The 16184-nt window shown below is 41.5% G+C and overlaps 1 protein-coding gene across 1 annotated transcript; it reads left to right on the forward strand.

Annotated features, from left to right (window-relative positions):
• The first annotated feature begins 1349 nt into the window (after positions 1–1349).
• Positions 1350–3176, forward strand: LOC143702907 (uncharacterized). The gene is made up of 4 exons (XM_077196837.1): positions 1350–1808; positions 1913–2032; positions 2611–2820; positions 3082–3176. Exons 1-4 carry the CDS (start codon positions 1389–1391, stop codon positions 3082–3084), a joined length of 753 nt encoding a protein of 250 aa, XP_077052952.1. The 5' UTR covers positions 1350–1388; the 3' UTR covers positions 3085–3176.
• Positions 3177–16184: the final 13008 nt, after the last annotated feature.

The following is a 16184-nucleotide window of genomic DNA, read 5'->3' on the forward strand; positions in this document are numbered from 1 at the left end:
AAAACAAGAGTGGTGATTTGACCTTCCACTGTTTTCCTAGTTCTGATGCAAAGAGAAGAAAACAATGGGAAGATGCTTGTGGGCGAGTGAAACTCCCCAATTACCCGCGGCTCTGTTCTCGTCACTTTAGCCCTGATTCATTTGAGGATTTTGATCGCCGACAGCTGATGAACGAGCTCATGGGGGTTCGTGGTTACAGGCGAGTACTTAAACCGAATGCAATACCCACGATTTTTCCTCACAAGAATGCTAAACGTCCGCGTATTTCAAGTGTAAATCGTGAACAGAAACGGCTTAGGCAAGTGACGCTGGATAGCATGTTAAGTAGCACTAGCGCTTGTGTCTCCACTTGTGCAGAGGAAATCATGGACTGTGTCGAACCAGACAACCATGCACTTGTCGAGGCTGTAATGGAAGATAAAAGCGTACAGTGTTCTCCAATTAAAGTTGATGCAGAGACTCAGACGGATTTCGGGCTATACCAATTGGATGCAGCTGTACAGTGGCCAGCTGACGCACACTACCAGGTGGCGACCGACCATAGTAGTTACGCACGTAAACATGAGTCGGTAGTGGAGGATGACAACACTCAAGATCTGTTCTTATCAGATAATGAACCTAGCGATCTCTCTCAGTCACAGCGTAGTCTAATTGATCCGGATTACACTGCAAGTGCATCAGAGTCCTCTCAAAGTACACAGGGCTCACGACCTTCAATTAATTCACATGTTGAAGGAATTAGCACTAGAGTTTTTCTAGTTTTTGAGGAGCAGTTACAGCAATTGCTTCGACATTGTTCAAAGTGTGGCTCCCTTATTGTTCAGGAAGAAATGAGAGAGCTACACAATGATGGATCACAATTGACATTAGAACTCGCATGTATTAATGGCTGCAGTTACAGATGGCAAAGTCAACCTCCTGGAAAACACTGCAAAGGGATAGGAAACCTGCTCTTATCAGCGTCAGTCTTCTTCAGTGGGATCCATTTTGCGAAATTTGAGCGCTTCTGTCACAATATGAACCTAAAGACAATAAGTGCTGATACATATGCAACGCTGAGGAAGAGGTACGTGTTTCCTGTGATTGAAAAAACATGGAATAACGAGCAGAGTACTGTGTTAACCACAATGACGAACCAGCAAGAAGTTGTGCTCTGTGGAGATGGCCGGTGTGACTCTCCTGGTCACTCAGCTAAATACTGTACGTACACCTTTATGGATACACTGACTGAAAAGGTGGTGGACTTTAAAGTTGTAAGTTGCACCCAAGTGTCAAGCTCCAACACAATGGAGATCAAGGGTTTCAAAGATGCTCTACAAACATTTGAAGAGAATGGAGTTAAGGTGAGCACCATCTCCACTGACCGCCACCCTCAAATTGTGAAAGAAATGAGGGTAAACAATCCTGAAAAACATCATCAATTTGACCCATGGCATGTAGCCAAAGGCCTATCAAAAAAATTAGCGAAGGCAGCAAAGACAAAGGAATGTGAAGGCCTGGCAGAGTGGATAACATCCATCATAAATCATTTGTGGTGGTGTGCACAAACATGTGAGGGTAATGCTGAACTGTTGAGAGAGAGGTGGGTCTCCATAGTACACCATGTTACCAACCGTCATGAGTGGCCTGGGAACAGGTACTACCACAAATGTCCACACGAGCCCCTTGACGAGGCAGTCCATAGAGGAAAGCTGTGGCTGAAGCCGGGATCTGTTGCGCACAACAGTCTTGTGAAGACTGTGACAGACAAGCGGCTTTTAAAAGACTTGGATCACTTAACAGAGTGCGTCCACACAACAACACTAGAGGTATGAACAAGTATAGACATTAGATATTATAAGTAGGCATGATTTCCATTGCCGAGTGTAATTCAATTGTAATTGTTCTCATTTCAAATTATATTTTGTTTAAGGTGTATCACTCCATGTATCTGAAATACCTCCCAAAGAGAACGCATTTTGGATATGATGTGATGGTTCATGCCTCTATGCTTGCTGCCCTGGATCATAACAACAATGTGAACAAGGAACAGGTGAGTGTAATCATTCCAACTCATTGCACAGAATAGAAGAGACGGTGTAGAGAAAGAAGGCACTCCTTAATTAAAATGTCTTTATTGCAAAAATGACATGTCCTAAACGGACAACAATGTTTAATGCTAAACGTCATGTGAGCGCCCTATGTTTGGTTAGTTGACGTGACGTGGCTTTTTCACCATCACAGAAGATAAAAAACAATTTATTTCACATTTTCATCATTTAGAATACTGTAAATGGTTACACATTTTCTTGTTTTACATGAATTTGTTGTTTAAATACCAGAGTTATTTTTTTTTTTTTTAGAACTTTGAGCTAAATCTCAAAATCGTCCTACAGTGTGACGGTAGACAAAATTATTTCATAAATATTTACTTTTATAACTTAAAAATCTTAATGAACACTCCTGGCATAATTGTGCAAGTGTCTATTTCACTAAGTGGCCATCACTTTTCCTATACATACATTTCTAAAAGTCTAAGAATTTCATAAAGTTTGTCACAGGAAAAAAATGTCCTTTGGTGTTATGCAATAACCAGATATTAAGTTATTTTCCCTTTTTGTTTTTGAATAGGCCGTTTATCAAGATGGGGAGAGCGTGGGTGAACCCAAATTCAAAATCGCTTGGAGCAAAGTCCACAAGACCTTCAGAGCAAAACCTGTGATGACAGAAAAGGACTACAGCTACATGACTGCCATGATGGAAGATGTTCTCTCCTCTGATTACGATCCAAACCAGGCAGTGGACATAAGTTTCAACCAAAGACACATCATGGCTCCACAGGTGACACTGTCAAGATCACAGATCATTTTACAATCATTTCAGTATTCACGCTTCAAAAAGATGTGAATCTCTGGCACATGTTTGTTTATTCAGTTATCAGTGATGTTGGAAAGCAAACCTGTATTTATAAATATCTAAACCTGTAAATATGTACATAACAACTGTGTTCAACAGTTTGATTTGGTTTGTCTTGGTATATCAATATGTTGGTGTATAAACATCTAAATCTGTAAATATGTACATAATTGTGCTTTATTGTAGTAATACTGGGAGGCATGTCTGCCTGTCATTCCCCACGTATGCTAGTGGAGGCGGGGTTGTGTGGACCTTGGAGGGAGAGGGAGCTGCTGATTGATACACACAATATAATTGAAGCAGAGCTCACCTGCCTTTGTATAGGGAATAAATTGTGATGGTCCCAAAGGAATTCTGGTCTTGAAAATTATTTCTCTTCATTTCACAGGAAACTTCTACTTTGAGTATGGGAAGTGTGCACTTTTGACACCTCTGATAATACACAATGAACACACCATTGTAGTTTAAATGCTCAGCTGCTTTAATTTTGAATTATTTTTAGCAGTTTGTTTTTTTCAAGTTCAGTCTATGCATAGTTAAAAATTCCTCCATGCCTCCCCTACTTCTCCCTGATTGTCTGCATGGTCAAATCCTGTATAGGCTCCACTTGGTTCGGGGTAGACATTTCTTATTTTGCTCACTGCACATGAGGGAATGACTCTGCGGACTCTTCTCCCCAGCCAGCCATGGATCCACCATGTAAACTGGCGATAGGAAGAATATCTGTAAGACCTAAAGCCAAAAGTTTTACACTAAATGTTATGAAAGGATGAATCAAGGTTTGACTCAAGCCAATACATGCCAGCCAATACTGTTTGCGCTGTATTATTGTCTAAATTTTTTATCGGTTACTGGAAAAACTTTCAGTGTTGGCCAAACTAAGTAAGGGATAATGTATAGCGAGACGGTTGATATAGCGAATACAACCCCAGCAGGCTGATGCGGGAGCCCGACGCGAAGTGGAGGGATCTTGAATCAGCCTGAAGGGGTTGTATTCGCTATAACAACCGCCTCGCTATATATTATCCCGCTTATTACATGGCTAACTACCAAATAAATCAATAATTTGACACAAAATATTTATTTAAAAAGGAATTTATTGATTTAAAAACGATTGTATTGCTTCCGCTAAAGAAAATAGTCCGTTCCGTCTCTGGTTAGAATCCTGCTGCGTCCATAGCAACGCGCTGTTTTTCATGGCAACGGTCGTTATACTTTGCAGCGGTCTGTTATCAAGAAATAGCACACCGCATTCTACACTGGAATTCAGCCAAGCCATGTAATAATGTTATATAATTCTAAACAAATATGTTCACGTTAGACCTGCCTGTTAGTAACTGCATCGCGGCTGGGTAAACCAGCGCTCCATCTGTCATGGAGGCTGACGAGGGCAGCCCACAGTACATCTGGATTGAGACAAACTGCCTCAAAATTAGGATGGGCAATGATGCATGGTAAATCTGTAAACAAGTATTCTGTTCTTAGGCTATAATATGCATTTACTGTGGTAGATTATTTCAAAATTCTGCAGGCCAATATAGTTATGCTTAATCAATATAGCTACCCTAGCTACCTTACCCTGGACTGCTGCTGATATGAATTGGAGTTCCTTACAGCAAACACTCTCCATTTCAGTAAGCATTGGTAAACAATTGCCACAGCCACACCGATGCGTGTGCCCTACTCTCTCCTCCTGCTTCTCCTCACTTACGGCTACGAGATGATTAACGTTAGCATCCTGTGAACCTTCCTCCGTATTTACAACACGTTCAGGCTCGAACTGAAAAGGGTGAACGGCAGACATTTCGCTCGCTAATTGAGGTAACGTTAATAGTTTAACTTGATAACGTTTACGCGCCTTGTGTTTGTGGCGGCGCTGGGACCAGTCTACGTCATCGGCCCAGAATGCAATGGGTAAAAACAACAATGGCGACTTACAGGGAAAAACTTTATTTTAAAATATCTCGCTACAACGAAAACATTGCGTCTGTTATTATATCACGTTTGTGGCGCAAATGGTATCGCTAACCCAATAAGACTAAGTTGTCAAACTAGCCGGAGATCCTTTTAAGTTAACTTCAAATAATACTAATAGTAATTTAAAGATGTGGTAGCATTGGATCTGGACGGTATGGATAACGCTGGGAGTTGGAAGGGGTGTATCGCCATTCTGCAGGTTCGTGGATCTGAGTGTCGCGATTTCGGTTTCATATCGCATATCGTTACAGCCCTAGTCATTTTAGAATGTAAAGTTCTACTTCTGTAGTTATTTTGGTGAAAGTAACTCAAAAGTAATACAGGGGTAATGTAATGCATTACAATTCTGAGACAGTAATATTGTAAGGTAATGAATTACTTTTAAATAACAGTAACAAGTAATATATAATGTATTACAGTTTGGAAGTAACTTGCACAACACTGATGCTAAGCTATGCTTAAAGTGGTACCGCCAGAACCGGAGATCAGTTGAATGGATTCAAAAACGGTAAAACTCAACAGTTTAACTCTGGGGGAGTTGTAAAATTAGCCTATTTCCCAAAGAAGTGGAGTATCCCTTTAAGCGTATGGAACATGAGCCAAACTAAAAAATCCAAACACTTCAAATAGTTTTTTTCCCTAAAGATGGTTTCTGTCATTTTTGATAATTCTCATTACACAAATGTATGGTAAAGTGTTCATTTGCCCAGTAAGTTTGGTTTTAGTTAGTTATTTGATGGTATACAAAGGAGGTGTAACGTCATGATTGACAGCTGTGCTAGCGATTGAGTCTGTGGGAGTGTGTGCGAGATCGTGATCCCGCAGCTCCTCTTCATCATCTCTACTGCGCACACTGAACGATGCTCTGAATGATGTAATCAGCAATGACCGTTACTGGGATATTTTGGCTTCATTTTTGATGTGCTATCAATCTTTTTTACAGTGTATGAGCAGCACACAAATAACTGATGCGCATCCCAGGAGTGTACAGCACTGCATATTGAAAAGTTCAGGTAGTACCTGACATGTCATGCACTGATAAAAATGATTTTGTGGTGATGAAAAACAATGTAATTTACATGAAACAGTTCAGTAAGTTCAAGTAAATTCTATATTAGTACTCAATTCAAGCGTGTAGAAATGAAAGCTTAAAATTACACAACTTTTCTGATACTGGTGTTCCCATCATGCACTGGACTTTGAATAATTAACGAGGTTGATTTCACTGTTTTATCATTGCTTTTGTTGTTAGGGTTAGTAACTTGCCATTTTGTGACATTTGGAGTTCATTTTCTACTCAAAATGACACATTCAAACACAAAAAAACTATCCATCAAATGTTACCGTCATTATGTGTTGTCTACCAAATATTGAGGTCTCTGTGTTCACATAATACATAACTTCAGATTTGTAGATATGTCACACACAATATCTATTGTATTAATTATTTAGATGTTTCTAAGTAAAGCATATACTTAAAAAGTGTGGTTTAATTCAATGTTATATTATTTGAGTGAAAAGTATTGCAAGGGAAACTTCAACTAAATAGATATTACTCAACCTTTTATTAGCCAAGTTAAAATTACTTAATTTCATTCTTACTTTCACTTAGTTAAGTAGAGTTTACTTAATTGCATATGTGAAATTTACTTTAAAAATATGCATATTTTAAACTTAAGTAAACTCTACTTAACTAAGTGAAAGTAACAAAAATTTTACTAATTTTTTTTTTTTCAGTGAACAGATGATCATTAGCCACAGAAAATTCTGCTTTTGTCGAGACATAAATCCCCAAACCAGCCTGAGAGAGACACAAGAGTTTAATTTTCTTTTCAACAGATATTGGTAATAAATATTAAAGCATTTTCTTATTTCATTCTTGAGATGTAAAGTCCACAGTCCAAGAGGAGAGAGAGTTTCATACGTTCACATATGAAGCCGTATGATTACGATCCGCAGATCAGAGCCGCTGGAACAATGACATACGGTTCATTTGCAAACATGCAAATCAGGAATATTTGGGTTGAACTGAATTTCAGTATTTTCGGTGTCTTGCAAATGTATGTTCCATATCGGTGTGTGATCAAGGAAATATCTGAATCCACAGGCATATGACATTAGTTTCATCCTGAAGATGTAAATTTGTTTTCTAAAAGAGGTTCAGTATTGTTAGTGTCTCTCTGATATAATAAATAATACTAATAATAATACATTTTAATTATAATGCACTTTTCATTTGAGAACAAATCTCAAAGTACTACAGCATACATATTACAAAAGTAAAACAGGGGCAAGAATAAGAAAACATAAAAACAGTTCAATTCCACATTAGTAGTAGCTATTTTTAAATATAAAAGTCTTTAAGCCTTTTTAAAGTGCACTGTTAGACTTTTCAAGGTTTTTTTTACAGTAACTTACTGGCCAGTAAGTTACTGTAATTAAGATTTACAGTACCATAACATATTTCAGTTTTACAGTAACTACATGGTACTGTAATTATGTAATACAGTGCATTACTGTAAAAATCAAGCTAATCAGTACACTACTGTAATTATTTTTATTTGTACTAAATATAAATTAGATTTCATATTTTTGATATAGAATTAATTTTTATTTTTATCCTACATAAGTACTACTGACATTCAAATCAATTAGACAAAATTATTACAAAATACCATTGTTTTTTAAACATTTCATATACATCACAAAATAAACAGTCTGCCAATGCTGGAAATTATGTGTTACATTTTTACACATTAATGGGTGAGTTTAGGGTTTTGTGTTAATTTTAACAAAGTAAATATGTCAGAAAGGTTAGCACAAAGATGTGTAAACATGTTAAATTAACACATTATGTGCTGTCCATCGCTGCACATATTGTTAAAAAAAGTACATAAAATCCTAAACAAAACGTTAGCATTCCACAAAATGATTGTCGAGGCATTGGTTGTTTAGCTTATTATAATTACTTTCATAAAACTGCAGAATATAAGTACACTAAGCAGTCAAAAAAGAAAATGTCCAACACAGGGCAAAACACAGTTCTTTTCACAATACATGACACATAACCCCACCTTCAAAATAATTATTTCCAAAGATTTGTTGGATTCATGTACACTGGTGGCCAAAATAAGTATTTAAGTTTCCTAATGCTGGCTGCCAGTTACATAGGATTGATTTTAAAGTATTATTACTGGTATATAAATCACTCAATGGCCTAGGACCTCAATACATTGCAGATATGCTCAGTGAATATAAACACAACAGATCACTCAGATCATTAGGATCACATCAGCTAGAAACACCAAGTGTTCACTCTAAGCGTGGTGAGTCTGCTTTAGCTACTATACTGGAACAGCTTCCAGAAGAGATCAGATGTGCTCCTACAGTCACATTCAAATCCAGACTCAAAACACTTCTGTTTATCTGTGCATTTACTGAATGAGCACTGTGCCACTGTTCGTCCGACTGTTTGTACTGTATTTTATTTTATGTTTTAATTCTAAACTGTTTTAATTATTCTGATTTCTTTTGATTATTTCTGTATTTTTTCTTTTATTCTAAACTGCTTAAAGGTTTTGATTTCTTTTGATTATTTTAATTTCTTCTATGTAAAGCACTTTGAATTACCATTGTGTATGAAATAGGGATGGCGAAAACTAAACATTTTCTTGACCGACCACCGAGCCTCATTAGCCGTTTGAAACCGGTTAACCGATTAGTTTGAAATATGCTACGCTATTTGAAATAACAGCCATTTCGAGCCGCGCCTGCAATTTCGCAACTCTGTCGCATCTCTCTCTGCCTCCCGCTCACACACACACTGCCCCGGGGCCGCCCTTCCACTCACGTCACTTTTTTTAAATCCCCTACAGCGCGAAACATTAATCCCGCAAAGTACGCGGCGCAGAGGAGCTTGTAATCGGAGGACAAATGGCTCCTTAGTTTCGAAATGGTTTGGCTACAAGGTGATCGCGTTGAAAATAAAGGCGTTAGTCTATCGTTAGAAGCTCATTTGAAACATTGCCGCGGCTCAATTTAAGAAAATGACAGCTCCGAAGAGACGCCGCTTTAGTTTGAGGTAGTGCTAACAATAATAAAGAAAGATGATGATCATCACCACCTTATCTGTAACCACTGAAATGTAGATGTAATGTATTTCCAAATCTAAGCCCATCTTATGCGGAATGTTGCCTAGGCTAATAGACTGCAACACGATAAAACCAATGGATAAAACAGGCACCTTCAGAATGCGTAAAAGACGCACCGGGCAAGGTAGGTCTAATAATGTACAGAACAAGTCGCATTTTCAGGTGATACATCATAGATGATGTAGGCCTACTGTATTTAAGCACTGTATCACACAAGTTGCAACTTACATCTGTGTCATACTTTTTGATGAAACGGTCCCACACACTACTTTTCTTTGCACGCCTCATCCTGTGGTCTGCCCTGGCTCTTACCTCGAGAGTTTTAGACTGTAGCCTTACCTTTTCGCAAACCTTGTGAGCGCGCGAACCCAAACGCTGTGACCTCGCGTCAAATGTTTTTATTGGTTTATAAAAGTACAAACAGGCGAGTTATGAAAAACTAAGGTTGAGGGATTTGTTCACTTCACACAAAAATATATTGGAATGAGATGGCTAACTGTAGTAGCGAATAGTCCACTGTCTATAATAGCCTAATTTAGAGATCACTTTTTTTAACCGACTACCGACAACTTTGATCGGTTAACGTTGATACGGTCAACCATCGGTCAAACGGCCCAAGTCTGGCCCAGCTCTGCTGACCCCGCAGAGCGCAGCGATCAGAACGTGGAGACCATTCGCCCCCTAGCTACATATATAAAAGCATGGGAAGCCATTCCAGGGGTTTCAGAATGGGTGCTGAGCACAATAAGGCACAGCTATTCGCTACAGTTTGCTCGCCGTCCTCCGCGCTTTCAAGCACGGACCGCGACAACTGTGAATGCAGAAGTAACACATCTACTTCGCGCAGACATAGCGAAGCTGCTGTGCAAAGGGGCCATAGAATTGGTACCACCTTCTCTGAGTGAGTCAGGCTTCTATAGCCTTTATTTTCTCGTGCGGAAGAAGGACGGAGCCCTCAGACCCATCTTAGATCTGAGATCTTTGAACGAGGTGCTTATGAAAAGACCGTTCAAAGTGTTTACAGCCAGAAAAATCCTTGCGCACGTTCCCCCGAGGGACTGGTTTATTTCTCTCGATCTGAAAGATGCCTATTTCCAGATTCAGATGATACCCTGTCACAGGCCATTCTTGAGATTCGCCTTCGACGGTCAGGTTTATCAATACTCCGTCCTGCCGTTCGGCTTGTCCCTGGCACCCCGTACATTTACAAAGTGCATGGACGCAGCTCTCACCCCCTTGAGAAATCAGGGTTTGCGAATTATGAACTATCTGGACGACTGGCTGATTTGGCACAGTCAGAGACAGAACTGCTATCTCACAGAACTGTGCTCCTCAGTCACATGGAGAGCTTGGGTCTCACGGTCAACTGGACCAAGAGCTCATTACTGCCCAGTCAGTCAAATTCCTTTCTAGGAATAGAACTGGACTCTGTGGCCATGACGGCTCGTTTATCGACACAGCGCGCGCGCCGTGTTCGACACCTAGCCGAGTCTTTCCAGAAGGGCAGCATCATTCCTCTGAAGATATTCCAGAGGATGCTGGGCTGTATGGCCTCAGCTGCAGCAGTGCTTCAGCTGGTTTTACTGCGCATGCGCCCGCTTCAACGCTGGCTCAATGCTCGTGCGTCTCGCCGAGCTTGGGCTGCTGGCTGCAAATGAATCAGAGTGACTCAGACCAGTATTACGGCTCTGCAGCCCTGGTTAACAGCCGGCTGGTATCAGCGGGCTGTGATGATGGGAGCGGTCTTGTACTGAAAGCTACGAGACCACGTAGCAAATGCGTCCAACTCAGGTTGGGGTGCGTTCTTTGAGGGCAGATCTATCTTTGGCCTGTGGTCAGACCAGGAGAAGCTCCTTCACATAAACTGTCTGGAAATGTTAGCAGTCGAGAACGCGCTGAAGCGCTTCCTCCCGCTCATACAGGACCACCATGTTCTAGTCTGATCAGACAACATGTCAGTGGTTTCCTACGTGAACCGTCAGGGCGGCGTCAGATCCAGGAACCTCTGCAATCTGACAGAGCGCTTCCTCACGTGGTCTCAGCATCACCTGCGCTCGCTGAGAGCTGCACATGTACCAGGCCACCTTAATGACGGCCCAGACAAACTATCCAGGGACAACGTTCCCCCAGGGGAATGGTGCCTGCACCCCCAAACGCTCCAGAAATTATGGCGCCTGTTTGGCAAAGCGAAAGTCGACCTATTTGCGTCAAATGACAACGCTCACTGCCCAATGTTCTTTTCGAAGAATGAGGACGCGCTGGCCCAAATCTGGCCCAGCCGCCCTCTGTATGCCTTCCCTCCGATCTCTCTGCTACCGCAGGTAATCAACAGGATCAGGGAAACGCGCCACTCGGTGCTCCTCATAGCCTCGCGTTGGGAGAATCAGATTTGGTTCCCGGAGCTGACGCGGCTGTCACTGACAGCCCCGTGGCCGATTCCGGTGAGAACGGATCTCCTCTCACAAGCTCGCGGCTCGATCTGGCATCCCCATCCAGAGCGCTGGTCTCTGCACGCATGGGTAAACTACGGGTACCCGTTGCCCTGCTAGAAGGAGTGATGAACACGATCACGCAGTCTAGAGCTCCCTCTACTAGAAAGCTTTATGCGTCTAAATGGTCGGTGTTCTCCAAATGGTGCACTGACAAAAACCTGGACCCACGGACGTGTGGGGTCTCGCGGCTACTCAGTTTCCTACAAGAGCTGTTGGATAAGGGGAGGTCCCCATCCATGCTCAAAGTCTATGTGGCGGCCGTTGCAGCGTTCGCTGAGTCGACGCGCGGCCGGTCGCTAGGGAAAAATGAGCTTTTTATCCGCTTCCTCAGAGGAGCCAGAAGGATGAACCCTCCGCGCCCCCCGTCGGTTCCTATGTGGGATCTTTCATTGGTCCTCGAGGCCCTGAAAGCTTTCCCCTTTGAACCACAAGACTCCGTGGAGTTAAAGTACCTATCACTCAAAACCGTTTTCATTACAGCACTGTCATCAGTGAAACGTGTGGGGGACTTACATGCGCTGTCTGTCAGCGCCGCGTGTCTCGAGTTCGGGCCAAATGACTCAAAAGTCATACTCAAACCTAGACACGGTTATGTTCCTAAAGTGATTGGCACTCCATTCAGAGCGCAGGTCATTTCTCTATCGGCTCTGCCTTCATCCGATAATGAGAGCGACGTTAATCTCCTCTGCCCATTCAGGGCACTGAGGATTTACACTGCGCGCTCCGCCCCTTTCAGGCGCTCAGAGCAGCTTTTCGTTTCGTTGGTGGGCGCACCAATGGTCTCGCCGCCTCGAAACAAAGCCTATCCAGATGGATTGTGGACGCTATAGCAGCCGCTTACGTGTCGACAGGTCTGCAATGCCCCCTGGGCATCAGGGCTCATTCCATCAGAGGCATGCAGCGGAATTTCTATTCACGACATATGTGTGGCGGCGGGCTGGGCCTCCCCGTCCACCTTTGTCAGGTTTTATAACCTAGAAGTTCCCGCTCTGCGGAAAAAACTTCTGTCAGTTTGAGTGAGATGTACGTTCTGTCCACAGATGTTCATGCGCAGGCTACTCTCACGTATACTAGCTCTTCTGGTTGAGCTACACTATTGGGTATGTGCTATATGCTTATACAGAACGGCGACGCCGCTATGAGTGCTTATGTACAAGTGACCGTCATGAGACAGGTTAGTTTTACCCTACTGATGTCCGTGTCGTTGCAATAGTAATCCTGCTCAGTACGAGAGGAACCGCAGGTTCAGATATTTGGTGCGTGTGCTTGGCTGAGGAGCCACTGGTGCGAAGCTACCATCTGCGGGATTATGACTGAACGCCTCTAAGTCAGAATCCCGCCTAGAAGGAACGATACCGCAGCGCCGCGGGACTTTGATTGGCCCCGGATAGCCGGCCCTCGGGCCGGCGAGGAAGGCCTTCCGTGACCGGAACCGGGGGGCGGCCGAAAGAGCGTCGCCCCTCTCCCCCTTATCGCACCTCAAGTTTGTGTAGAACCCGGTGCTAAATGACTCGTAGACGACCTGATTTGCGACCTGATTTCCTGATTTGCTGACCCGCGTTGCTGGCCACCTTATTTCCCACTTATCTGGGTTCCCCGGAAAGCCCTGGGACTCATTGTGGATGCTTGGCGCGCACGGCGTTGACAAAGGGTTCCCGTAGCGTAAGCTAACTTACGCAATACGAGAGAACCTCTCGTAAGAGAACGTATCGGTTACCTAACGTAACCTCGGTTCTCTCTAGAAGAGGGAACGAGTATTGCGTAACCTGCCGTGCTTGCGCCACGAGCGTTTTTCGCTTCAGTCAATGAAAACCAGAGAATACAGCCTACGACGCCTACGACGCCTCATTGGACGTGACGTCACGTCGGGCTCAGTGGTAGGATGCTGCAGTTCCCGCAGGGCAGCTTATGAGCACGCTAGACAGCCTACTCTAGGTCTGCTAGCTGCTGCACTGCGTTGACAATGGATCCAAAAATTAAGGATAATTTTTTGGCTTCAATATCTCGAGAAGATGAATCTTTCCCGTAGCGTAAGCTAACTTACGCAATACTCGTTCCCTCTTCTAGAGAGAACCGAGGTTACGTTAGGTAACCGATTCGTTTTAGTAGCTAATGGATTTTTTCATCTCGCTACGCCTGGAAAAAATGAGCTAACTTACGCTTCAATTATGAGTTTCCTACATTTGAAATAACGAACTTGAGCACGCAAAAGATGCGATATGTGAACGGCCCCTTGGCGAGCTACCTCCAATCAGGCCACGAGCTACTGGTAGCTCGCGAGCGACGTGTTGGAGACCCCTGATCTAGGTGAACCGAACGCGAACAATGGTGTAATCAAAGAGTATAGAAGTAACAAGAGGCGAAACTCTGTTGCAGTTTTGGTAACAATCGCTAGATGGCGCTGCTGTCGCGCTGACGCCATTTTGGACTGAACCAACGGTTTTACCGTTTGCACAACTGTACAGCATTATGTCTGGAAATAATTGGAAACAAAGAAAACAGTGTTCTGCCATCAACTGCAACAACTACCAGTGTACAACCAATCAACTAGCATTTCATAGATTCCCCAAAGATCCAGAGGTCAAGTAGAAAAGGTTTTTATTAACGTTAAAGTGCGCGGCGTACGTAGGCCTACGTCTCCATACGTAAATAGCGGCATGGAGGTGAACAACAGTGAGTGCAGGGAAGTTGTGTGTGACAAGGAAAAGTGCAAAAACACTGTATTGTATACATGGTGAAACTAACGTTATTCAATAGAGTCAGAATCCATCATATATTACGGACACAAAATCGGACAACTCTCACAGCCCAAAACAGAAGCGCAAAATAATTTTTTTAACAGATTTTTTTTTTAAAGCTAAGTCATCTGTAAATTTGTACATTAACTCTCTCTTTCTGTATCATATGTAACATGTGTTGTACGAAGTTTTTATCAGTCAAGATGAATTAAATTATAATAAAACTAAAGACTAAAACATATTGAACATATACTTACCATTGCCATTCTATTTGTAGTAAATGTGTGCACTTTACTTGCACAGTTTGATTTTTTGTGTTTAATGCAGCCAGAAATTATGTGATCTACTTACCATCACCAATTTTATTACTGTTCATTTTGTGATGATCTTCTATTACTATTACATAGCTTATTCTCTCTTGACTAATGTGTTGTCCCTTTCACCTACTCACTGTTCGTGTTTTGGCTTTTTCAATGAATTTGTCAATCATTTCATGAGGATGGGCTGTTGTTACTTGTGTTGTAAAATTGTGCTGTGTATGAAAACACACACCCAAGTACTTTTTCAGCTGTTACTGCATTATTGCATTTAGTTAATGTCAGTTTTGCATTTGGAGAGGCAAAGAAATACTGTATATTACTTAGATAAGTTTTATGTTTTTTTTGGAGGGAAAAGCTAGTGTTCATGTTCGCATGGGTAGTAGCACTGGCTTTAGCGGCTTTCATCTGATGATGGACGTCTCATGATATTTATTTTAGCACAACTGGGCTGTATTAGGCTATTGATCCGTGATCTTGCTTATAAATTCCGATTCAGCCATTAGCCTACCATCGTGATCACGCAAAGAGGTCTGCAGTGGCGGTTCGTTCAGAATTCTAACCAACAGAAAATATAAATAATTATGCTGTGCATGTACAAATGAATGATTTAGGAGGGAAATGGACTGCTCCCTTAACGTGGAAAGCAACGACTATATTTGCAGCAATGTTCGGTAAATATTAACTTCATAAAATGAAACCGGAGAGATAGTTAATGAGTGAATTAACTATGTTCCTAAATACGTAGCTAAATAACTGTTAACGGGATTCAATGTACCTCTTCATCCTACCCTAATCATAGACTAAACCATTCATCAGAAAACACACACAAATACATGTATACGATGTACTGTGTACAGTACACATGTATATATATTTCAATTACACATAACTAACCCTAACCCATACACATAATATATTAATTGTGTATGTATATATATATATATATATATATATATATATATATATATATATATATATATATATATATATATATATATGAATGCATGTGTATTTATGTAGGTCTATATGTACTACACAAACACACATTTTGACAAATATGCATATATACACACATAACCCTAAACCATTTAAATAAATATATTGTGTGTGTGTGTGTGTGTGTGTGTGTGTGTGTGTATGCATATATATATATATATATATATATATATATATATATATATATATATATATATATATATATATATAAGATTATTATTAATAATATTATATATTATATACATCAGGTTACCGTAAGTTAGCTAACGTTAGTGTCACCTAAGCTATAGCTGCAATTAACTTATTATCTTCCAATAAACATTAACTAAAACTGGCTACATAAAATATAACTACTGACTAGATTCACGAGAGGTCGGCTAATGTGTTTAAAAGTAAAAAAAAAAAAATACAGTAATTTCATTAATTTACCAGCGAGCGTACTTCGGAAACACTGAAAATGAATGGGGTTCAATGCTGGAACTATTACCCCTTTTCCACCAAAGCATTTTGAGAGCCGGTTCGGAGCCGGTGCCTACTCGCGAACCAGTTCTTTGTGTTTCGACAGGCAAAGAACCGGTTCTCGGCCAGGAAAACTGGTTCCAAAGCGGCACCAAC

The sequence above is a fragment of the Siphateles boraxobius genome, unplaced genomic scaffold, assembly GCF_051911475.1.
Source record: "Siphateles boraxobius isolate OS27281-9 unplaced genomic scaffold, OSU_SipBor_1 36, whole genome shotgun sequence".
In the NCBI taxonomy this organism is placed as follows: domain Eukaryota; kingdom Metazoa; phylum Chordata; class Actinopteri; order Cypriniformes; family Leuciscidae; genus Siphateles; species Siphateles boraxobius.